This window comes from Acromyrmex echinatior, chromosome 6 (genome assembly GCF_024713525.1).
Source record: "Acromyrmex echinatior isolate Ae372 chromosome 6, ASM2471352v2, whole genome shotgun sequence".
Lineage (NCBI taxonomy): Eukaryota > Metazoa > Arthropoda > Insecta > Hymenoptera > Formicidae > Acromyrmex > Acromyrmex echinatior.
The window spans coordinates 7,212,114-7,232,942 of NC_141857.1; the positions used below are offsets into that span (position 1 = coordinate 7,212,114).

At 33.7% G+C, this 20,829-nt stretch overlaps 2 protein-coding genes and 1 long non-coding RNA gene across 5 annotated transcripts; 1 reads left to right on the forward strand and 2 right to left on the reverse strand.

Annotated features, from left to right (window-relative positions):
• Positions 1-2,762: 2,762 nt before the first annotated feature.
• On the reverse strand, positions 2,763-9,953 carry LOC147909331 (uncharacterized). Its single transcript, XR_015545361.1, has 2 exons — positions 9,874-9,953; positions 2,763-9,702 (listed from the first exon to the last, which is right to left on the reverse strand). It is a non-coding gene; the product is annotated as an uncharacterized LOC147909331 (long non-coding RNA).
• Positions 9,954-10,128: 175 nt separating this feature from the next.
• LOC105154102 (insulin-like growth factor 2) lies at positions 10,129-16,931 on the forward strand. Of its 3 annotated transcripts, none has more exons than XM_011069396.2 (3): positions 10,129-11,056; positions 12,785-13,040; positions 15,939-16,931. In XM_011069396.2, exons 1-3 carry the CDS (start codon positions 10,710-10,712, stop codon positions 16,023-16,025), a joined length of 690 nt encoding a protein of 229 aa, XP_011067698.1. In that variant the 5' UTR covers positions 10,129-10,709; the 3' UTR covers positions 16,026-16,931. The 3 variants fall into 3 exon arrangements, with proteins under 3 accessions (XP_011067698.1, XP_011067699.1, XP_087263120.1); XM_011069397.2 differs by having other exon boundaries at positions 12,785-12,885; XM_087406994.1 differs by having other exon boundaries at positions 10,718-11,066.
• Positions 16,932-17,035: 104 nt separating this feature from the next.
• LOC105154129 (hypothetical protein) lies at positions 17,036-20,579 on the reverse strand. Its single transcript, XM_011069447.2, has 3 exons — positions 19,977-20,579; positions 18,978-19,237; positions 17,036-18,082 (listed from the first exon to the last, which is right to left on the reverse strand). Exons 1-3 carry the CDS (start codon positions 20,197-20,199, stop codon positions 17,879-17,881), a joined length of 687 nt encoding a protein of 228 aa, XP_011067749.1. The 5' UTR covers positions 20,200-20,579; the 3' UTR covers positions 17,036-17,878.
• Between the last annotated feature and the right edge of the window lie 250 nt (positions 20,580-20,829).

Sequence of the window (20,829 nt, forward strand, 5' to 3'; positions counted from 1 at the left end):
TTCTGAAAAACCATATTTGCTTTATGGGTCCGTTTTGACGTACGACGAGATGTAAAGTTAGTTTATGGCTCGGTTTATAGCGGTCTCCGTTCTGGCAATGAAAAATGTTTTATTCCTCGACGAGCTACATATCTTACTGCGGACTATTCTAATCCGGCGAGTTCGGGTTGATGTCATTTTCTACATAATAAAGGTTCTACAGTAAAGGCGCTTTTCATACAAAAAGGAAATGAGAGAAATAGGCGAATTTAATTACAATTCTATCTTTCGATGGTGATGCGGAATAACTTTCTCAGGGAGAAATGACGTCAATTCGATGTCGAATCAACGTTAAATCGACATCGAAATCATCGATTCAAAATCGAATCGACGTTGATGGTAATTTCTCACTAATTAGATAAATATTCCAGAAATATGAGACACGATATTTTTTTTATTTTATAATAAGTCCAACAATATTTTCGCAGTTCAACATAGTCTTAAAAAATTTTTTGCAAAATTCCTTATGTTTTTGTCAAGACGAGAACACGAATGTTATTGGATTATCAAATAGATATTTAATTTTTCTGACATTCGCTTTCTTTATCTAAATATTTGGTAAATATTTTCTTTTCCTATTTAACCTCGAGCGATGTTATGGCGGAAGTGTGAAACGCTGTCGTCTTTTCTAATCAGTATTTTTCTAATCAGGTTGAGTCAACATACACACGTACATACACTTTCATATATCAATTTAGCGCGAAATTAATGAATTTCCATGTGAATCGCTGATCGAGCCACAAGTGTCTAAAATTGCGAAATATATTCTACACCATTTCTCGGAATATACGGTCCTCTCTGTGACCTGACACAATTTTTCCCGTTATAAAAAGATCATTGGCGAGAAAATCTAAGTGTAACCAGGCCTCAGTTTCCATTAATACATGACCATTCATACATGACATATTCCATGATACATGAGTTTATTGAGAAAGGATTTAACATTCGATCACAAATAATCGCTATAATAATAATTCCAATCCTAATTAAATTATAAATTAAAGGTAAGAAAGATTGGGGATACAATTGGATCTAATTAATAAGATGTTTAATTATAGATAGAGATATTACGTGGCTTATATCAGCTTTTTGCACTCGCGCGTTTAATTAATTACGCAGTGAATTAGAAGAGTCTTTAATGAATATTTTTAAAATATATGTCGTTCGCGTGCCATATAAATACTTTTATCTTTTGTTGTATTCTTCGCGACGAGTCCGTAATAACGAGCACACTTGATCTATTACTGGCGCCAACGATAAGAAAAAAAGTAAAGAAAAAATTCTGTTGCTGCCTCTTGATTATATGAAAGCCAGATCGGGTGCTGAACTTGGACCCTTCGGCCTAAACGAAATAACAGTCTGCTCCCACATAAGACAGTACACACCATTTTAATTAATCAATATCAGAAGGAATTTTCCAAGAACGATATCATTCCTGTAATATTCTTGATCGATAAGAAAAACTTGGATACATGTGCATCATGTTATTGTCATTAGAATGGATAATATTAATAATGATTCTGCCGGATACACGATGTTAGAAAACGGATGATCCTACATATCGCGGTAGAAATTTTCGCCAACTAGACTGTCCAGTCTTCTTAAAAAAAAGAATCTAATCTGATAACTTTGTAAATAACTATTTCGTCTTTATCACTAAAATGGCGAAACCGATTAATTTTTTTATTAAATTGGATTTAATTGAATTCAATCGGATTGAAAAACTGCGTCTCTTATTTAAAATTTTGAATTGAGCAGTATATATACGATGCACAAAAAAGTTAATATTACATATACTTTTTAAAAGGATTTATTTTAACGTTCGCGCAAATGTGTATTTCTGAAAATCTGAATTCATTTCAATTAATTTCAATTCATTCTCATTTACTGGGGCGTTTTCGCCACATGAAAATGACGACACCATAAAATCAGCGTGAGAACTTGTGACTTTTGCAGCGGCGATTTGTGAGATGGGACAGTACCGGGAATCACATCTAGTGAACATCAGTAAAATCTATTAACTGTCGCTACAAAGATAAATAAGATATACGTTTCATATTTGACGAGAGATATTGTCATATTTTTTTCTATTAATCCTTAACCCTTCACTTCCTTTCCATGTATAATGAAAATCGTTTTATCTCTTCAGAACCAATTTAGAAACTATACTTATCTCGTGAGAGATAATATTAATTCTAATGTTAGATACGTAAAAACTTTCTACGGAATTTTCTGTTTGTTTTCAAAATAAATGATTATATGTTTACTTATTAATAAAATCAGGATCAGATGAGTGTAACATATCTATGTTTTAATTTCATATCGATCGAAGTTGGCGCGGAAGAAGGCTTTTCTGTCCTCGTAGATAAAGATCAGCGATGCAACGAGTAATTGGAAGATAGACGTAACCGATTGAATCATCTGTACGATAAGTGTCATTGCTTCAAATATAACCACTCGTTTCTTACCGTTCGTTGATTCACTCGTTGTAGCAGCATCTCGACTGCTCTCGAATGTAGTACATTGGCTTTGCCGATCTAATCGGTCAATTATCTCGAAAAGTCATACTAGACGAGACCGTTGCGACAATAAGACATAAGAAATAATGAAGAAATGTTTTCCATAATGTCCCCGAATGATTAGACATTATTTATAGAAGTCATGCACTCGCAACTCTGTGCCAATTTATCAAATTTGCTTATATATGTGTGTGTGTGTGTATATATATATATATATATGTGTGTGTGTGTGTGTGTGTGTGTGTGTGTGTGTGTGTGTGTGTGTGTGTGTGTGTGTGTGTGTGTGTGTGTGTGTGTGTGTGTGTGTGTGTGTGTGTGTGTGTGTGTACATACATACGTATATACATGTGAAAAGAGAGTTCAAATTTCAACGAGTTTATCCAAGACGGAACTTTAACAGAAAAATAATTTAAGTAAATAAGGACGATAAATCGTTATAATGTCAAGCCAATCAATTTTCCTACTAAAATTGGACATTTGACCTCCAGATAATTAATCTACTGCTCTTCTTATCAACAGTACGCGATACGATCCCCCGCGAATGGATCGTCACCATCGAAAGCTACGTCAAAGTATAGCCATAGTTTGGGCACGTGATAGTCTCGCAAATCTCGGACCTAGATTCGGCACAGCTGCACGGCCGAGTTTCTCATACTACGCGGAAGAAAAATCGGCAGGAAAACAGCCGATAGGGATGATCGACGTATAGCCGATACGAGTAGTGGCTCGTGGTCGAACTTAACCCCGTTTATAGCAATTCCTCCGGCTAACTCTAGCCATTTTATCGCTGCGAAGTCTAAATCTAAGCAACGTCAGCGATTTTTCGCCGACGAGGTCGACTCGTGTTGTTCCTCGCGTGTTTGCCATCTCTTGGCTCCCCGGGGGCGCAACAAAAGCACGGCTTCGCCGTAAAACCGTCGCATTGAAATTTAACGGCCGCCTTTACGTATCTCCATCTTTTGATCTGCAATTCGCAGAGGTATATTACATGAGGATAAAAAATAGCTTTTGCTATTTTCAATCTCTTCGCTTTCGCAAGCTGTGCAAATAAACTAAGTAATTCTTCCATCGCGTCTTCTCTTCCGGATGGATCATTCGTTCGAGGAAACATGACCATCATCGGTGAATCATCATCGAAAATTGAACTTTTCTAGACAAGATCTTGTTTTCAAACGATCGATGATTTTTTTGGGATTTTGGGATTGCAAATCAGGAACGAATCTCAGTTTGCTCGGCTATAGTCAAACTTTAAATTTAAAATATAAAAATTTATATGTATATATTAAATATATAAAAATAAAATATATCGGTATCCAACCGGATATTTACTTCAGCGGATGTCGGATATCGGATATCTGAAAACAATGTAATATCGGATCCGGGTATCCGTAATTTTATCATCCGATTTATCCCTAGTTAAAACATACAATTTTAGATACTTTCATTATGAATTAATCCTAGTAATTTTTGCATATATTATTATTTACGTAATTTTATAATTTTTATATAATAAAATGATTTTATATACTTCTTTTTACAGTATGCTCGACTTCCTGTATTACATTAGCGACTGCGAATTATTTCATATTGTTAAGACTACCATGGAAAATAAAACAACGTATTTATCGCGGTATTTTCTCGTTTTCACAAAAAACATCACCAGGATTGATGAGATGCCACATAAAGCTCGTGCCTGATAAAGCTCGAACGAAGAAGTTCTGATCTCTATATTGTTGCCATATTGTTGCTCGTAATGATATCTCATTGTTAATAATAGACGACTGCCCGCCCCATAACACGCTTATTTTCCACTGATTACTTATCGAATTGTTTCTCTTTCGGTTCACGGCGCCAGTCGGGAAACTTGGAATTTTCATCCCTCTCCCGATATAATAATAGCGGCGAAGGCACGTCAATTAGTATTTAAGACCGTGGTGTCATGCTCCTTTAATTAATTAAAGTTTTTTCTTCTGAACTACTTAATTAATTGGCGCTTACGTGTCACATCTGGATGCATTCGCTTTTCAGCAACGTAAACATTTCTGTCTTTATATGCATTGGAATTGTAAACAAACTTACACTGCAAATTATAAGGTGTTTACGTAATAATAAACAACCTGTTGAAACTTGATCTAAATTTATCGAATAAATTCAGACAAATTTTGTTTATCTATTTGTTGCTGATAAATTATACCTGATCTTTTTTTACAAAATTATACAATTACATTCCGCAAATATAATTGCACAAATATAATTGAGAGACAAATATAATTAACGAAACGCATGACTAAAATTTCTTTATTGTCACCAACGAATAAATAAATTAATTTCTATTTTGTTATGTTAAAAGTTTGATCCTCACCATTGAAATACGTGAGCATTTATTACAATTTCTTTTCTTTTATTATACAAATTACCGTTGATAATGATTAAAAAATGAGTTGAGAGTTTTTGTACTTGTAATTTATAATTTATATGAATAATAACTATATATTATCAATTCAATAAATGCTTACCAATTACTGTGTAGGATTCTCAGTTGCTCTATTGTTTATCATTTAAAAAAATTAATTTATTATTTTCCTTTTTTTCGTCGCCCGTATCTTTACCACCTTTGACTCTTGATTTGCACGCTTTGATAATTGGCCTTTAAAAATATTTGTAGCTATAAGTGCATTCCGGGTTCGAAGTGCAATTCGTTTCTCGGGCTCAACGTCATTATTGCGAGACAATTTCTATTTTTGCGTAGTTATAACTAATATTACATATTGTACATGTATATGCAATACTGAATGCATCTCGGATTAATAAATCCGTGAAGAGGTAGCTAAATTGTGCAAGGAATGCGTATGTTTTTCGTACACAGCGAAAGAGAGATTGCGATAGAGAGCGATCACGAAGTTTGCGAGTGATGCGATAATTGCAATTTACTGAGAATAACGTCAGGTTTCTGTAATCGTAGGTTATTTTTGGATCGTAGCAGATCATCGCTTGAGCTGCGCGCTAGTGGAAGCTGGTTCGCACAAAAGTATACATATATTTTTCGCGTAATTTCGTGAAATCGCCTATCACACGTTTTCCATTTGTTTTCAATTTCATTTGCATTTTAAAAGTATAAGTATAAAAATATTAACGTTCATCAATTCGGAAAATAATGTTGGCGGCAACGTTTGAAGATAAGAATTGACATATGTACTAAAATGATACGGACTTTCGAAAATATATAATACATACTTACATAATAAAATAAAAAAATATAAAAAACATTAGAATTATATAAACAGAAATATAATCAATCTCATTCGTTTTCATTAAATTAGTTTGAAATAAATGTTTGCAAATGATTCAACATAAAAAAATACAAGAAAATGAGATATAAAGAAGATTCCATCGTTTAGATTAAAATCCGATAATTTTATTTATCCTCTTTTATAAACGGTGCAGTGGTGATGCTAATTAAATGTTATCCAAAGCTTCAAGATGTATCCGTTTGGGATGTATCTGTCTAAGGTGAGTTTTATCCAAATATATGTTTTTATCAAATATAAAAAATATAATTTTATATTATTGATTTTTGTTACATTTAAATCTGTCAATTTGTCAGTGACTCAATCCTGACGTACTGAGGATGAATAGGTGGAAAAATGAATTGTACTTGATTGCTAAGGAGGACTCCAAATAGATTCAAAACGTTTAATAATGGTCATTCGATGACATCAAGATATACACAATAAATTGTAAAAGTTTTTATATTGTCTTTTACATTATTTTTATATACATATAATTTTTTAAATTTATAAGAATTTATATATATCTTTTTAGAAAACTAGCAACAAAAAAAATAATATTCTGTATTATACATTTTTAGAAAATTAATTTCAGAAATTATATATTTTTTAGAAAATGATCTGCTAAAAAATGAATTCATAGAGTTATCTTTTTTTTAGTTACTAAAATTTTTCTAATTCGCTAAGAGAAGACTAGCACGCTAAGCACGTTGTTAAGTAAAAATATATTATATATGTCATATAATCAGACCTTAATGATATATAATTACCTGATGACAAGAAAGATTTAGCTCGATTTAACTGAACAATCATCGTTGTGCAATCTCTATGCATTTACATTTCTCGGAAACGCATAATTCTACTTTTGATTCACATCATGATCCGCGTGTAAAATCGGTTCGTCTTATGATCCCCTCTCGGTTGTCTCGCCCGCGTTGGCCAGGACGGGCTGACAGGACGGGCTAACGATCCACGTGTAGCCACTTGAGACTAGTTTTCCACGAGTTTTCTAAAGTGGCGCGGCTCGCACCTCTCCTTGCGCCGTGTGCAGGCGGTTCACTTAGGCTCAATAGATCCAGTAAGTGGTCGCTATAATAACAGCGCGCACTTAGAAATCACGTGCGCGCGTGTAAGCGAGTGCATCGCCACGATAGTAGTTTGCAGCACGTGGCGCAGCGTGTCCTTGACTATTCGCATGCATCGACATCCTCCTGCATCCGCGTGTCACGCAAGAACGTGCGATCCCAGGGAAATTCTTTTTCTCTGTGCCGCCGCGCACCGCGATTCGCGATATTCGCGACATTCGCGACATTCGCGACATTCGCGACATTCGCGATATTCGCGATATTCGCGATATTCGCGTATCGCCTTTTGCAGGTGTGTAATCTATCAGAGAGAAAGAGAAAGAGTGAGAGTGAGAGAGAAAGAAAAAGAAAGATTACATGCGTACCGTACACATACGTGACGCAAATGTAAAACTATCCGACTGCGGTTTCATTGCATGGACAGACACTTGCGATTGTGTCTATAAATAGACCAGACGAGCCACGTGCTTTCTTCTACCTGAAAGTTCTCACATTCCAGCGATAATGACACCGAGGCCCGATTATCGAATATTCCTCTATGCGCGAGTCGTTGACTTGTTGTCGCAGACTTAATGTGTCAAAGTCTACGATAATGCTTTTGATTGTTACACTTCTTTCGATACCATTGTTGAAAAAAACACGATATCACATACCAATTATCTATTAGATAAAAGATCTTGCTAGACTGACCTGCAATATAAAATCTATCCAATATCCATATACATATTTAGCAAATAACTAATTGAACATGTAGGATGTTTCACGTGGACATAACTTCAGAAATGAATTTAAAACATTAAAAGAACGCAATAAGTTTATATAAACGTTTTTTTCTATCTGATCTTATTTCCGAGCTACAAATAAAGTTATCGTAGTGTCTTCACATATTTCTGCCTTCAAAGAAGTTAGTCAAAGACGCAAAGATGCGTATGAAGATGTATGAAGATATGTTTCTAATATTATTTATAATATGATATAAAATATTTAACTTTTTTTAAATTTGCCATTTTCTTGTTGTTATTGACAAATATCTTAATAATTACAAATATTGTTGATTTGCCAATAACTGGACAAATTCAGTTATTATGATATTTACCTTGATAGGCTTTTTTAATATTTTTACAGTCTCAATTTTTGTCTCTTAGAAGCTTTGTTTACATTTCTGTTACTATCCTTTTACATTTAACTTGCTCTCCGATTTTCATTGTATCGATTTTTTCGTGCAAATTTTCTTAAAAGTAGCTTTATGGAGTAAGACCTGCTAAGGTGCTGTTTACTGGATCTATGAATAGACGAGATATATTCAGCAGGGGTATATATGTCTATATTCGTCAAAAGATATATAAGATAAATTGCTAAGATCGGTAGAAAGAAAACGAGGGTAGCAGGTCGCGGGGAGTGACCTCTCTATCTGCAAAAAAATACGATCGATAAATCGGACTGAGACGAAACAGTCGCGGCGGCGATCAATTAAAGCTGCCGATAATGGACCACACTTTATCTACAATCGGAATCACAGATCATTGGCGTGATCTTTTCGTATTTTTGCGAATCCCTGATATCCTGATGGTAGTCTATCATCGCTCGCTCCCCGTCGGTCTTCGATAATTCAGAGATAACAGAACGGTCTTCATTGAATTATCTTCATTGATACAATACCGTAACCGACAGCTATTCTACTTTCGCTCGAAACGGTATCTGTGTTAGGCACGTAATCGATATAATGGAGCTAAAGACATTTAATGATATACATACTCCTGCAATTGTTCGCGAAACGCGATCTATTTACGTGTCACTCGATCCTGAAACGCAATTCGTCACAGATCACTAGCAATTTTATTTACTCTTCTACTGCGCCGAGCAGAAAGCGCAATCGTTGCATTTTTATTGCATGAGAAGTAGCTATCTATATACCTATGGCTATATAGACATGTACAAATAATTGTTTCGTGTTCTTGTAGGTTTTATTATACAGATGCATAATTTTATATACATCCATTTCAATTCTCCGCCAGCAATGTGGAATTTTAAAAGTACAATCGATTTTTTTATTGCAAATTATTTTAATAGATATAAATTTGAATCTGTTGAGAATAAATAAAATACAATCTGATCTAATAACTAATAGTAAAATAACATCATTGTTATATTTTTATAAAACAATGTAACTATTACGTACAATATGCGTCATATTATATTTATATTTATATTTGTTGAATAGGAAATTATATCATACAATGTTACTATCAGTTGGTGTTTACTATGACAGTAAAAACTCGTTGTTAAAGCTTTCTCAAGTATGTATGCATATTTTTAGATTTTTATACAATTCGAGCAATATAAAAAATAAAATTTAAATATAATAATAAATATAATTTAAATCTACATTTAAATTGCAAAAATTACATATCGCCGATGAAGGATTAAATGGGGTAATTAACGTGGATGGTATTCTCCTCCAATGAATCCAAAATAACCAGTCTAATGTGCAATTTTTTTCCTATTCATTCTGGTTTCTTGAATTTGCCGCTACATCGAACACAGTCACGGAGCATTAAGTTGGACTCGCGCGAGATACAATAGCATAATGCGGTATCGTATAACCGTCTAGTGCTCGGTCGTGGCGCGGCATGAAGAGAAATCGAGACTTCGTAGACTTCGCTACGGGCTACGGGAAACAGTCAACAGTCGAAGTGACAACGCTCTTCGTATCCTCGATAAAAAGTTTGCTTTGTTCAGGAGGAGACGGAGGGATGAAGTGCGACGGTATCCCTGTGAGTGACAAATGAATAGCTGGCGGAAATATAGAGAAGGGGTCTGTCTTCGCGAACCAGACGGCGGGTTGGACCCGGCCGCCCGGCCGGTGATACAAAAGGGGCGCGCGAAGTTCGTTCAACAAAAGAATACATTATATCATACTTCAGGAATGTATGTACTTCGTACTTCTCATGTGGCGCGTGAAGTGCGCGCCATTTCCCGAAGTGAGAGCGAATCGTCGCGTCGCCGGCTTTCATCCCGTTCCTGCCGCGCCGGCCACTCTCTCTGGCTTTCGGTGAGAAATGGGTCCCCCTTTGAATAGCACGAAAAAACGAATTTGGGTGTACTGCGTGCCATCGGACGTGCGTCTAGCCGCTAACGATCTCTCTCTGCTTCTCTTTACGCCGACGTCGCCGACGATCGGCGGGAACTCGTCTACCGACTCTACAGACTCTATCTACCGACTACCGAGCTTCTATTCCTCCTCCTCCTCTTCCTCCTCCTCTTCCTCCTTCTCCTCTTCTTCTTCTCCTACCTCTGCCACTGTTACTCCCTCCTTATCATATACACTGTTACTCCCTCTCTCCCCCTGATCCCTGAAATCTAGAACAAGAACCGCGTGGTGAGGCGGCCCGGTACCAGTTATATCAACGAACTTGGTACCAACGGAGCTCTTTTCAAGACTTCGGTCCTCGTAGCATCATTTCACGATTTCTTTCTTGTGATCACGAGAGTATTGAAAAAGTCGAGGAAAAGGAATAGTAATTGCGCTGGAAAATAACTTCTTCTAAAGATTCTTCTAAAGACGGAACTTTAGATCGCAACGTCAAGACCGAATACAATAAAGGGGTTCTTCTGCGATCGTGGAACTGTCGCAAGACAATATACAGTATAAATAAATAGTAAGCTTATTTAAACGCGAATGCGACTACGAAAAGTGTGATATTGAGGTGCGCTTCGAGATATCAAGACTCCTGGAAGTCCCAGAGAGAGTCGCTTCTTCTACAACTTTTGACATCAGTATGATGATACGTAGCAGCGATCGTGCGATGAACGAAGCGGTGCTTCTGACAGCGTTGATTTTCCTGAGTGTTTTGTACGCCGTCGATGCTGACAATGTCATTTTCAAGAAGTCGCATCAACGGATGCAGAAATTATGCTCAAGAAAACTGAGCGATGCCCTGCAGGTCATGTGTAGGGATCGTGGCTACAACGAACCATTCTACAGTAACGAGGATGAATCGAGAATTGATCCTGGTCCGGGACTCGTCGAGGAGTGCTGCTACCATCAGTGTACCTACGAACAAATGGAGCAATATTGCAAGCCTCTTCCCGCGGAGAAACGGATCGACTCGAGGGACGACGTTATGTGAGTGGATGTTAGTGCACTCTTTTATGTTCTTATTATTCCCCTTTCCCTCTTTTTTTTAATATATGTACTTTTTTATACGTATAAAAAGAGATAAAATTACAAAGAGAGTGTTTCTCTCTAGCTTTCTAATTTTACCCTTTTCTTATACATGTTACTAAATCATATTCTTAATTTCATATATTTTACATATCATTTTATTTTATATCGCCTTTTATTTTTTATATTGTTTTGTTGTGTTTTATGTACATTCCAAGCCAAAAGTTTGAAGTGACACTTTTGAGATTATTTACTCAACTATTCAATGTGTTTTTTTTTAACAATATAATTTTTCAGATTTAATAACAGTTATTAGATATAAAGAATTATTTATTTTAAAAAAAAACACATCAAATATGTGAATTAATAACCCTAAAAATGCCAATTTTAAATAGTTTTTTGGTTGGGAAACTTTGAGCTTGAAATGTGTAGTCTTTTTTTTTCTTCTTTCTATTATTGTAATTATATATTTATTATCAAATAATTACATTAGAAGAGAATTTTATTCCAATGCACGTTTATTCATAGGTTTCATTTAAATATACCGGATCTCTTTTAAACGCGTCAGTAAATTGAAAAGAATTTTATTCGAAATTCTCAAATAGATACTCTATCTCTCGTATATAAATATTTAAAAAAAAATCATGATCATATTACATAACTGGATTGATTTGTGCGATTTTGCGCGAATGCGGAAATAAACATCAAAAATATCTCATTTTGACATCTCGAAGTATTACTAAAGATTCTGTTACTTACTGATTGAATCTTAATTGAAAGTGCATATTACTTGTATGAACTGATTTATTTTATGATGACGAGACGAAATTGCACGTATAAATAGCCGATTGTGTTGTAACGCGTAACGAATTATTATGTAATTATTTACCTATATTGACGCTGAATCATTAATTTTGCGTTGTCAGCTGATTAGTAGATGATCTGCATGGAGCGGAGAGAGATTAAGAGGGAGAGAGATTAAAATGCACTCTCGAGAGAGCGTATACTTTTCAGAGTGCGTGAACCAGAATCCAAAAAAAAGAGAGACAGAGAGAATGCGCGCGTACAAGAGAGAGAGAGAGAGAGAGAGAGAGAGAGAAAGAGAGAGAGACACTGCGTTATCATTGCTTCCGTGATAATCTCTGCCTAAAGTTCATGGTTGTATATGAATTGATCTCAGGAGGGTTAGTCCGAAGTACTAGGACGATTCACTCTTGTGCGTAACAGTCTTTCCTCTTCCCTTCCCTCTCGCTGTTTTGCGGTCAATTCATTGGGTTTATCGAGTTGTGCGACTTATTTTTTTGTTGTTCACCTAAAATCGTAATCGAGTCTTCTTGCACAAGTGTTTATAAATATTTTTGTTCTGCGTTATGAACCTGCGTTCTTGTCTCCCATATCAGACGACATGTTTATCATATATTTTTAACGTTGATGAGAAGTATGTTTGCTTGCTAATCCTCGATGTTCATTAAACTCGGATGTAGGGTCATCGATCTGTAATCGATCGTAATAATTTCGCGAAAGTTTAAAAGAAATATGCAATTGATATAATTGCGAGTTGCATAGGAGACTGAAAGATAAATCCGAATATAGATATCAATTATTAATATAATATTGGATTTTCGTCGAGAATAACTTTTCCCGTTTTACGATTCGCTTACTTATGCATTTTTCTCTTTACATTTTCAGAGATCTGTCGTATATAGCGAATCTACCTCATTCTACGACAAAAGCTCTTCTGGAACAGCATTCACAAACGGAGATGGACTACGCCGGCGATGCGATAAAACGTAAGGTCGATGATTTGAAAAGGGGACGGCACAGGGGGAAAAGTGGTCGCAATAATGATGGTGAATGCAAGGGGAAGGCTGATGCGAAAAAGCGACACCGCGGCAGGCATTGTAGATGCCGGCGTCGGCGTCTGGAATGTCGCCGAGCTGGCAAGGTGCTTTCATGAAACGTTACATGTCATCATTGCTTGCCTATTAACATCTAAAGATTCATCTACATCTATCGTAATGTCTATCGTAAGTTCCTTATTACAATGATCGTAATCTTTATTGATCGGTTTAGCTATCGTAAGCTCATTGTACGAGTTGACTCAACTTCAACTCTTATATAGGCTTTTTAATAAACCATTACCTAAACTTTAAGTCTCCATCAGGAAGAAATTGACCAATCATAGTATATGAGAAGAATAATCGACTATAATTGGTCAATTTCTTACGGCTTAAGACTTAAAGCCTTTTCTTTTAAGAGGCACAGGGCGCTACAAATGCTTCGAAGTTTTTGATTGACCAATCAAGGAGGCAAAAATTTTATTAATTGTCCAATCAAAAAATGCTTCGAAGCATTTGTAACATCGAAATAGATCGTAGTCATGATCGATACACATGTCGTTCTATCTTTGTTATTCATTGTCAAAATAGAATGACGTTTGTGTCGACTATGTGTCTTCTAAAAGAAAAGCAGCTAAAACTTAGGATGCTTATAGATAATATGTAGAAAGCCTATAATGAGTATGACGTTTGTCTGATAGCCAATAAGACTGCAATATTTTTGAAAAAAATGAGTGTTTTTTTATTTTTTAATCAATATAAAGTTACACGTAACTGTTAGTTGTAATTTTCCACAAATATAACTGTAATAATATACATGTTAGATTACAATTATTATATTATTGACAAGGGAACGTTCCCAAGTGTAAATCTCACAATCATATCAAACTTTACAGATTTGTTACTTGGGTAATCAGAAAGTAAATTATTTATAAGCCCTATCTTTGCAATATAAGCCAAAAAGAAATGAAATATATTTTTATGACTATTAGTCATGTTATTTTGTCAATTCTTGCTTTTTAGCAAATTGTAATTTTTTTAATTGTATTAATATTTCAAAATTTGTAATTGACGTTGAAAATATTTAATAGAATTAATAATAATAATGGTGGACTTTTAAAACTTGCGGAATTGCAGCACTTGTAATAATAAGGAGCGGGAGGCGCTTAACTCCGCCTATGCATGTTCGGGAATTTAAAATTTTGCTTCGGACTATTCAAAAACTTTAATAATTTAATAAAAAAGATATCTATTTTTTTTGTTTCCTCAATATTTGCTGTGTTAGATTAAATTTTAATTTTTGTATTTTAATTTATTATATTATTTTATTATTTAATTCTTATTTAATTTATCATAAATATTTTATCAGAGATTTTTTTTTTACGTTCTAATATACATTGTCAGTGTCACTGAAAATCCATCTAATATGTATATATAACATAAATATACATATTCAATATATAATCTCTTAAATAATGCCATATTTCCATGATTTTTATCAGTGTAAGTTACAAATTTTGCAGCGTTAATACAAAAGAATTATATTTTACTAAAAAGCAAAAATTAACAAAATAACATAATCAATAAAAATTTGAAATATTTATTTGTTTTTCTTATATCGCACAGGTAGGGCTTAGTAATAAATAATGAAATTCATTTTTTGTTTATCCAAGTAACAAATTTGTAAAGTTTGGAAGGTGATATGTAACAGGAACATGTAACAGTTACGTTACATATAACTTATTGGGTAGATGTATTATTAATGTTGCAGCATACAATAATTAATTTATTTCTTCCCATGATATAAAACATCTGTGAGCAAATGATTAGTTGTTGTAAGACACAGGTCATAATACATTGCAATTTTATGACAATGCTTACGATAGCTTTTTTTCTTACGATTAAAGTCTCACGATAGATATAGATATAGATGGACATGTTTTTACTTATAAACTCTGTCGCAATCGTTTTCTTTCATGCTAATTGTGACCTAATATCTGTTTGCTAATTAACGTTAATTAACATCCGCAACGCAATCTTTCGAATAATATGTAATTATTCAACATTTGCCAAACTTAAATTTACTGCATTGAACATTTTTTATTATTATTATTAACATTATAGCTTATAGCAGTAATAAAAATGGAGATCTTAACCATAATATCTTATAATGCAATTAAGTCGTAAATATTAAATTTTTCTCTCAGTGTACAGCCAAAATGTTTTGGGATGTTCACCTAAAAAATTATGTTTCATATATTCTTTTCATCGAAGAACGGTTGAAAAGAAAGATTTGAAGGAAAACTTCATATATGTATATATATATATATATATATATATATATATATATATATATATATATCTGAGGCATCAGTAGTCTTTTAGAAGCTATAAACATGGTTGATATGATTATTGTTTACGATGCTGCGTACTGCTTTTACTACTGCTTATTACACTTTAGTTATTTTAAAACTAACTTATATACTTATATACTTTGTACCAAAGACATAGAGCATAGACTGCGCCATTCGTATATAAACAATACGTCAAATATGATTAACGAAAAGCACAAAAAATAAGAGAGAAGAAGCGTAAAAACGATCAATTTTCTTCTTTTTCTAACATATTGTGATTGATTGAATGAAAAGACAGAGACTGGCTATTGTCATGTTCTATCTCTCTTATTTTTATTGACCAATTTTATGGATGGTTCAGTCCATGCTCTATCTATTTGGCATCCACAGACTTCTATATAAGTCTATGTTTGCATCTAAAAATAATTATATAATAGGGTGCTATCGTATGTTTTTTTTTTCGTTTCTATTTTCCATTTTGCATGACATTCGACTGTTTGTTACCAAGGTGAATTTGTAGCTTCGCACAGCCATCAATTACCTTTGCACGTGCTGTCTTGTATAAATATAATTCTATAAACAATAATTTTAAAATAATTCTTAAATATTAAGGAATTTTCAAATGATTATAACGCATATCTATCGTTGCAGGTTTTACGCAGCAACGCTAAACCTTTAGACAACAAATTTGTAACACCATTGATAACTGACGAACCTACGTCGTTCGAAACGATTTAGAGCGAAGTTATTTGATTCTCTAATGCCAAACTTCGATTTGATACTTTCTCTTGATCACATCATTTAAATAATTGATGGAGTTTGCACACGGAATGCTAGTAAAGAAGAAACTTGAGAAGAGATAAATCGAATCGAAAGAATGATTTTTGCGTGGAAGAGATATTATTTATAAGAAATTCAGCCTTACCACACGTATTAGTGTTAATAGATAGTGTCAATATAGGAAGTGCAACGACGAATAGTACCATTCATCAATTTTGACAAAGAAGAATTCGCGATTGAAGGAGTATGGAGGATCAATTGCTCGACGGCGACATTGTCGGGACAGATGCTGTTCTAGATATTATTATTTCATTGTTTTCCTTCACTATCAAGAACAATGTCGTTAAAGAAGTGAGTTTCGATGACGACTTATGGGGGAATCGCTGACTTGAATATCGAAAATGCAATTGTGATGAACTTGAACGCAATCCGAACAATCGGGTAGCGTAATAATTTTTTTAAAAAAAAGAAAGACTTAAGTGATTTGAATACAAGTGTTTGCAGGCGCGAGAAGCAGTCCGTATCGGACATTTGTCGGTGATCTTAGTTTTATTGACAATTGATCTCATTAGTATTAAAAACTCTGTTTTAAATTTAAAATTTAACTTAGAGTTTTATCTTTGAAACACATCGACGAACGCGTACTTTACTAGTCCGTCGATGAACGGACGAAATTTACATGCGGAATTGTAGGTTTAAAAAAAAAAGTAGATTCTAAAGATTCGGAGGAGAGGTAGTTGTAGACACAGAAGTCTTATCACGCAACACATATTGAATAGCGTACATTCTTTTTACTTGCCATTTAAAATTTTCAGTTGACATCTGCGTTTATAATAGCGACCAATAAACATTTATACATACTGACTGGTGTTTCATTTATTTCGCCGAACATTCTCGTACAAAAAAGTTGGAAATTGATTGAGAAGTAAAATAATAAACTTGCAAAGTAAGATAATAAATCTTTTATTATACAGTTTTGGTAGTAAAGCACATTTAATTTATTGAATTTTCTTGGAAAAGTAAGAACATAAAGCGGTAATTCAAAAAAAAGCTAACAAAATATTAAAAATAAATATTATTTTTTAATAAAACTGTTTTTTAATTTATTTTTCATTACATTTACAACATTTACGTCAATTTGGGAAGGGGGTATTTTTTTTTCAAGGCTGTATTTATATATATTTATTATAATTTTTATACGTGTTTTTCTACTTATTTTAAATTTAAAAGATATTAATTTAATAATTGTAATTTTCTTAATGCCTAATGAGTATTTTTTATTCTATGACATACAGGGTAAATCATAATGTATGTCTCGATATTTTATCATGGGAAATAAATGTTTCATTCTCTCTTATGCTTTTTCCAGCTGTAGTCGGAAGTAATTCATCTCCATGATAAAACATTGAGACGTTCATTCAAAATTCATATATCACAGTAAGATTTTCATAAGGATATAATGATAAATAAAATAAGACTGCATTAAATAAAATTTCATAAAGAAGTGCGATCTATTTAACGTTGTTTTGTTGATCAATTAGAAGAAAGAATTTTATGAATTGCTCAATCAAAGTATGCTTTGAATCATTTCATGCATTTTGCAGCATTAAGTGGATCGCAACTTTTTACTTTACGAACAGATTGTATGATGAATTGCACATTTTGTACTTTTAGTTATTTTTTTATGTCATTCAAAATTTTATATTAAATGATATTTTTTTACAAGTATTAAAAAAATTTTGATGCTGACATCAAGTAATCACTATAAGATCTTCAATGAAAAGTCGCCGATCATCATGGCGATCAATGTGTTAAGACATCCGACTTCCAAAACAAGGTACGTACGTCGTTTCCTTAAGACACTTGTCAACGTTTTGGCAGCATTTCGAGGCTGTTTCTAAGAAAATCTTCCAAGCTTCATCTTTCGAAGCTCTCGGTAGTCTTTCGTAGATATCATTGTATAATTCATCCAATTCTTCGGCGTTCAGATAGAGATCGAGATCGTCATTATAGGCCTGTCGGATATTATATGCCAGTCTGATTTTTTCTGTTGTCTTTATATCCAGATTTACCATTAGCCCCGTTTTGATTAAATCTGCTATTTTTCTTTCTCGACTTAATTGATTGTTTACTAACATATTCCTACATTAACTTTCCGGAGCTGAAGGCTTTATTGAATCTACTAAATTATAAATCTTTTTGTCAAAAATGTCAAACAAATTAATCTTCTTCATGTTACATCTGCAAATTTGGATTATTCTTATTAAAATATATTTAACATTCATCTTTTTTAGATTTTTTTAAAGAGTATTTTGGCTCTTTGAAATTAATTAGTGCCTTTTAATTTTAACATTAATAAATGGATTTTACAGATCTCTCTATTGTCAATAATCGTGTTACAAATTTTGACGGCCGGAGGATTAACATTAATTATGTTATGCAATTCAGCTCCGGAGGATTAACATTAATTATGTTAGTTATTATATGTCACACACGATATTGTTAAAATTATTCAGCCTGATACTTTGCGTGTGTTTGATATCTGTTTATCTTGGTCTGTTGTGAGTCAGTCGAGAGAAGTCGAGATACTATATCGTCGGAGGAATTTGCATACAGCGCAGTTGTAGTTGCATACACACATGTTAATCACACAGGTAGCGCAAAACGCATGACACGTTAGAACATTTTCATTGTTACACTGTTTATCGAGTTATCGGTTTATTTGTCATGTTATACATCTAAAAGCTTCTTTTTTAACAAAGAATTATACAGCGAGATGAATCACATGATCGAGAAGCGTTTTAGTCCATAATTGTAAAGCGGCTTAATGGATTGCAATACTGATCTTGATGGATTGACTAGAGTTCGCTTTTTAAATAACATACTGGATCCTAGAGGCGATTGGCTTACCGGAGTGCGGAAGGATACGAAACTCCCGCCGAACGGATAAGGTGCCCAGAGATGATATTCTGGTCGAGTGAGAATAGATCCCCTCGTTAGGCTCAAGCTGGAGTCATGAGATCCTATTCCGGATGCATACGCTCGAGCTTGGGAGGCGTCATTTATAGCTTTTGTGACAATTGGCAAGACAATACCATTGACTTGTTCGAGTGTCAATTGCCTTTTCTGTGGAACGCTATGCAACGCCGAATTTTTCGGCTTCGAATAATCTGAAGAAAAATGGAATTGTACTCTCTAATGTAGACAGAAAAGGAAAAAAGATGAACGGTACAAGAATTTCAAGTAAACCTTCTCAGCTCCATAATATAATTAATAGCGAATTCGATAGGATGCGCACTGGTGCGCATTAAAGCTGTTGTACGGAAACCGATATAAAAATTGTATTTAATATAAATAGAAAAATGGATTGAACAACTGTAGTGCTCACTAGTGCGTCCAATCGAGTTTGCTGTAACAAATTTTAAATAGCTCTTTTTCAAAGGCTTATTGCGCTTGGGTGCAAATGAGTATCCCGCATCATTTTTTATTACACAAACAATCAATATCAATCTTTATTAAACCTAAATGAATCCTATGCCATGATTTTAATCAACAAAAATTGATTGTATGAAAATCCATTACTTTTAAAGATAGGTCAGCTACTCTTACAGAGGACTACCCTGCAGTTTGAAACGGGGCTTTGATTTCGGAGTTTGTTTTTTTTTTTTAATTACTACTACTATTCTACGTCAAAATGACGATAAATAACGTCAACATGTTATTTGGGTAATAATTTGATAAATACACCAGATTTTGTGGCAAAATATTTTTTGTGTGTGCCATCCTGTAATCTAGAATTTGAATAATGACATGTAAAACATCTATTATCTTTGTATACTTTACTAACAAATTTTAAGCGTATAAAGTTTGTAACTGTAAAAGATGTACGTTAAAATCTTATTCGCTTACCGGATTCTTCCTGTCTCTTCGCTTCATACTTGTCAGTATATTTCTGCAGATCGAATTTTTCCAGGCCTCTCTTGGCTCTCTCAGTACCGAGTCTACATCTTTTCACGTGTACATCCATCACGACTGTCTTACATTGTTTACTGGCCCACGAGATTTCACATGTAATTCCCAATATTGCCAGAATAAGCACGATTCCACAAGCTTGAGATTGATGCAGATACATCTTCTTTTACAATCGTTCGTTTCAACCTGTATAAAATCCAAACTGATTTGTCGCTCTTTTAAAAATGTTCTTATCCACAGCGTACGTGTCAAAGTCACATTCGTGCAGTCGTATCTAATTTGCTTTTATTCGTCTGTATTATGTGCGATGTTGCACGTATATAAGAATATTAATTATTATTGTATGAAATTATCAATGGGAGAGAGAGAGAGAGAGAGAGAGAGGAAGAAAAGACAAAGAGCATATATAGATAAGTATAAAATTGAAGAAATGCATCGTGAAATATATGAATTGGGTTGAAACAAAAGTTAGTAATATTACTCCATTTAATAACATATCTATATATTTAAAAAATTTAGCAATTATATTATTTGATACAGTAAAGTTCAGCTTTAAGAATCTGTTTTTTTAAATTACGATGATTTTTAATGGAGTGCATGATCAATCAAAGTCAAAAGACTCGTTTTATTTAATCCGTGATAACTTAATAACAAAAATCTTAAGAACATTAAAAAACAATTTTGTAGAGAAAATTTTAATTATTCATTTTGTTAGAAAATGGAAAACTTTGTAACTTTTTTTAGGCACATAATAGGCTCACAAAGTGAAAAGAAAATTTTTTTATTTTGT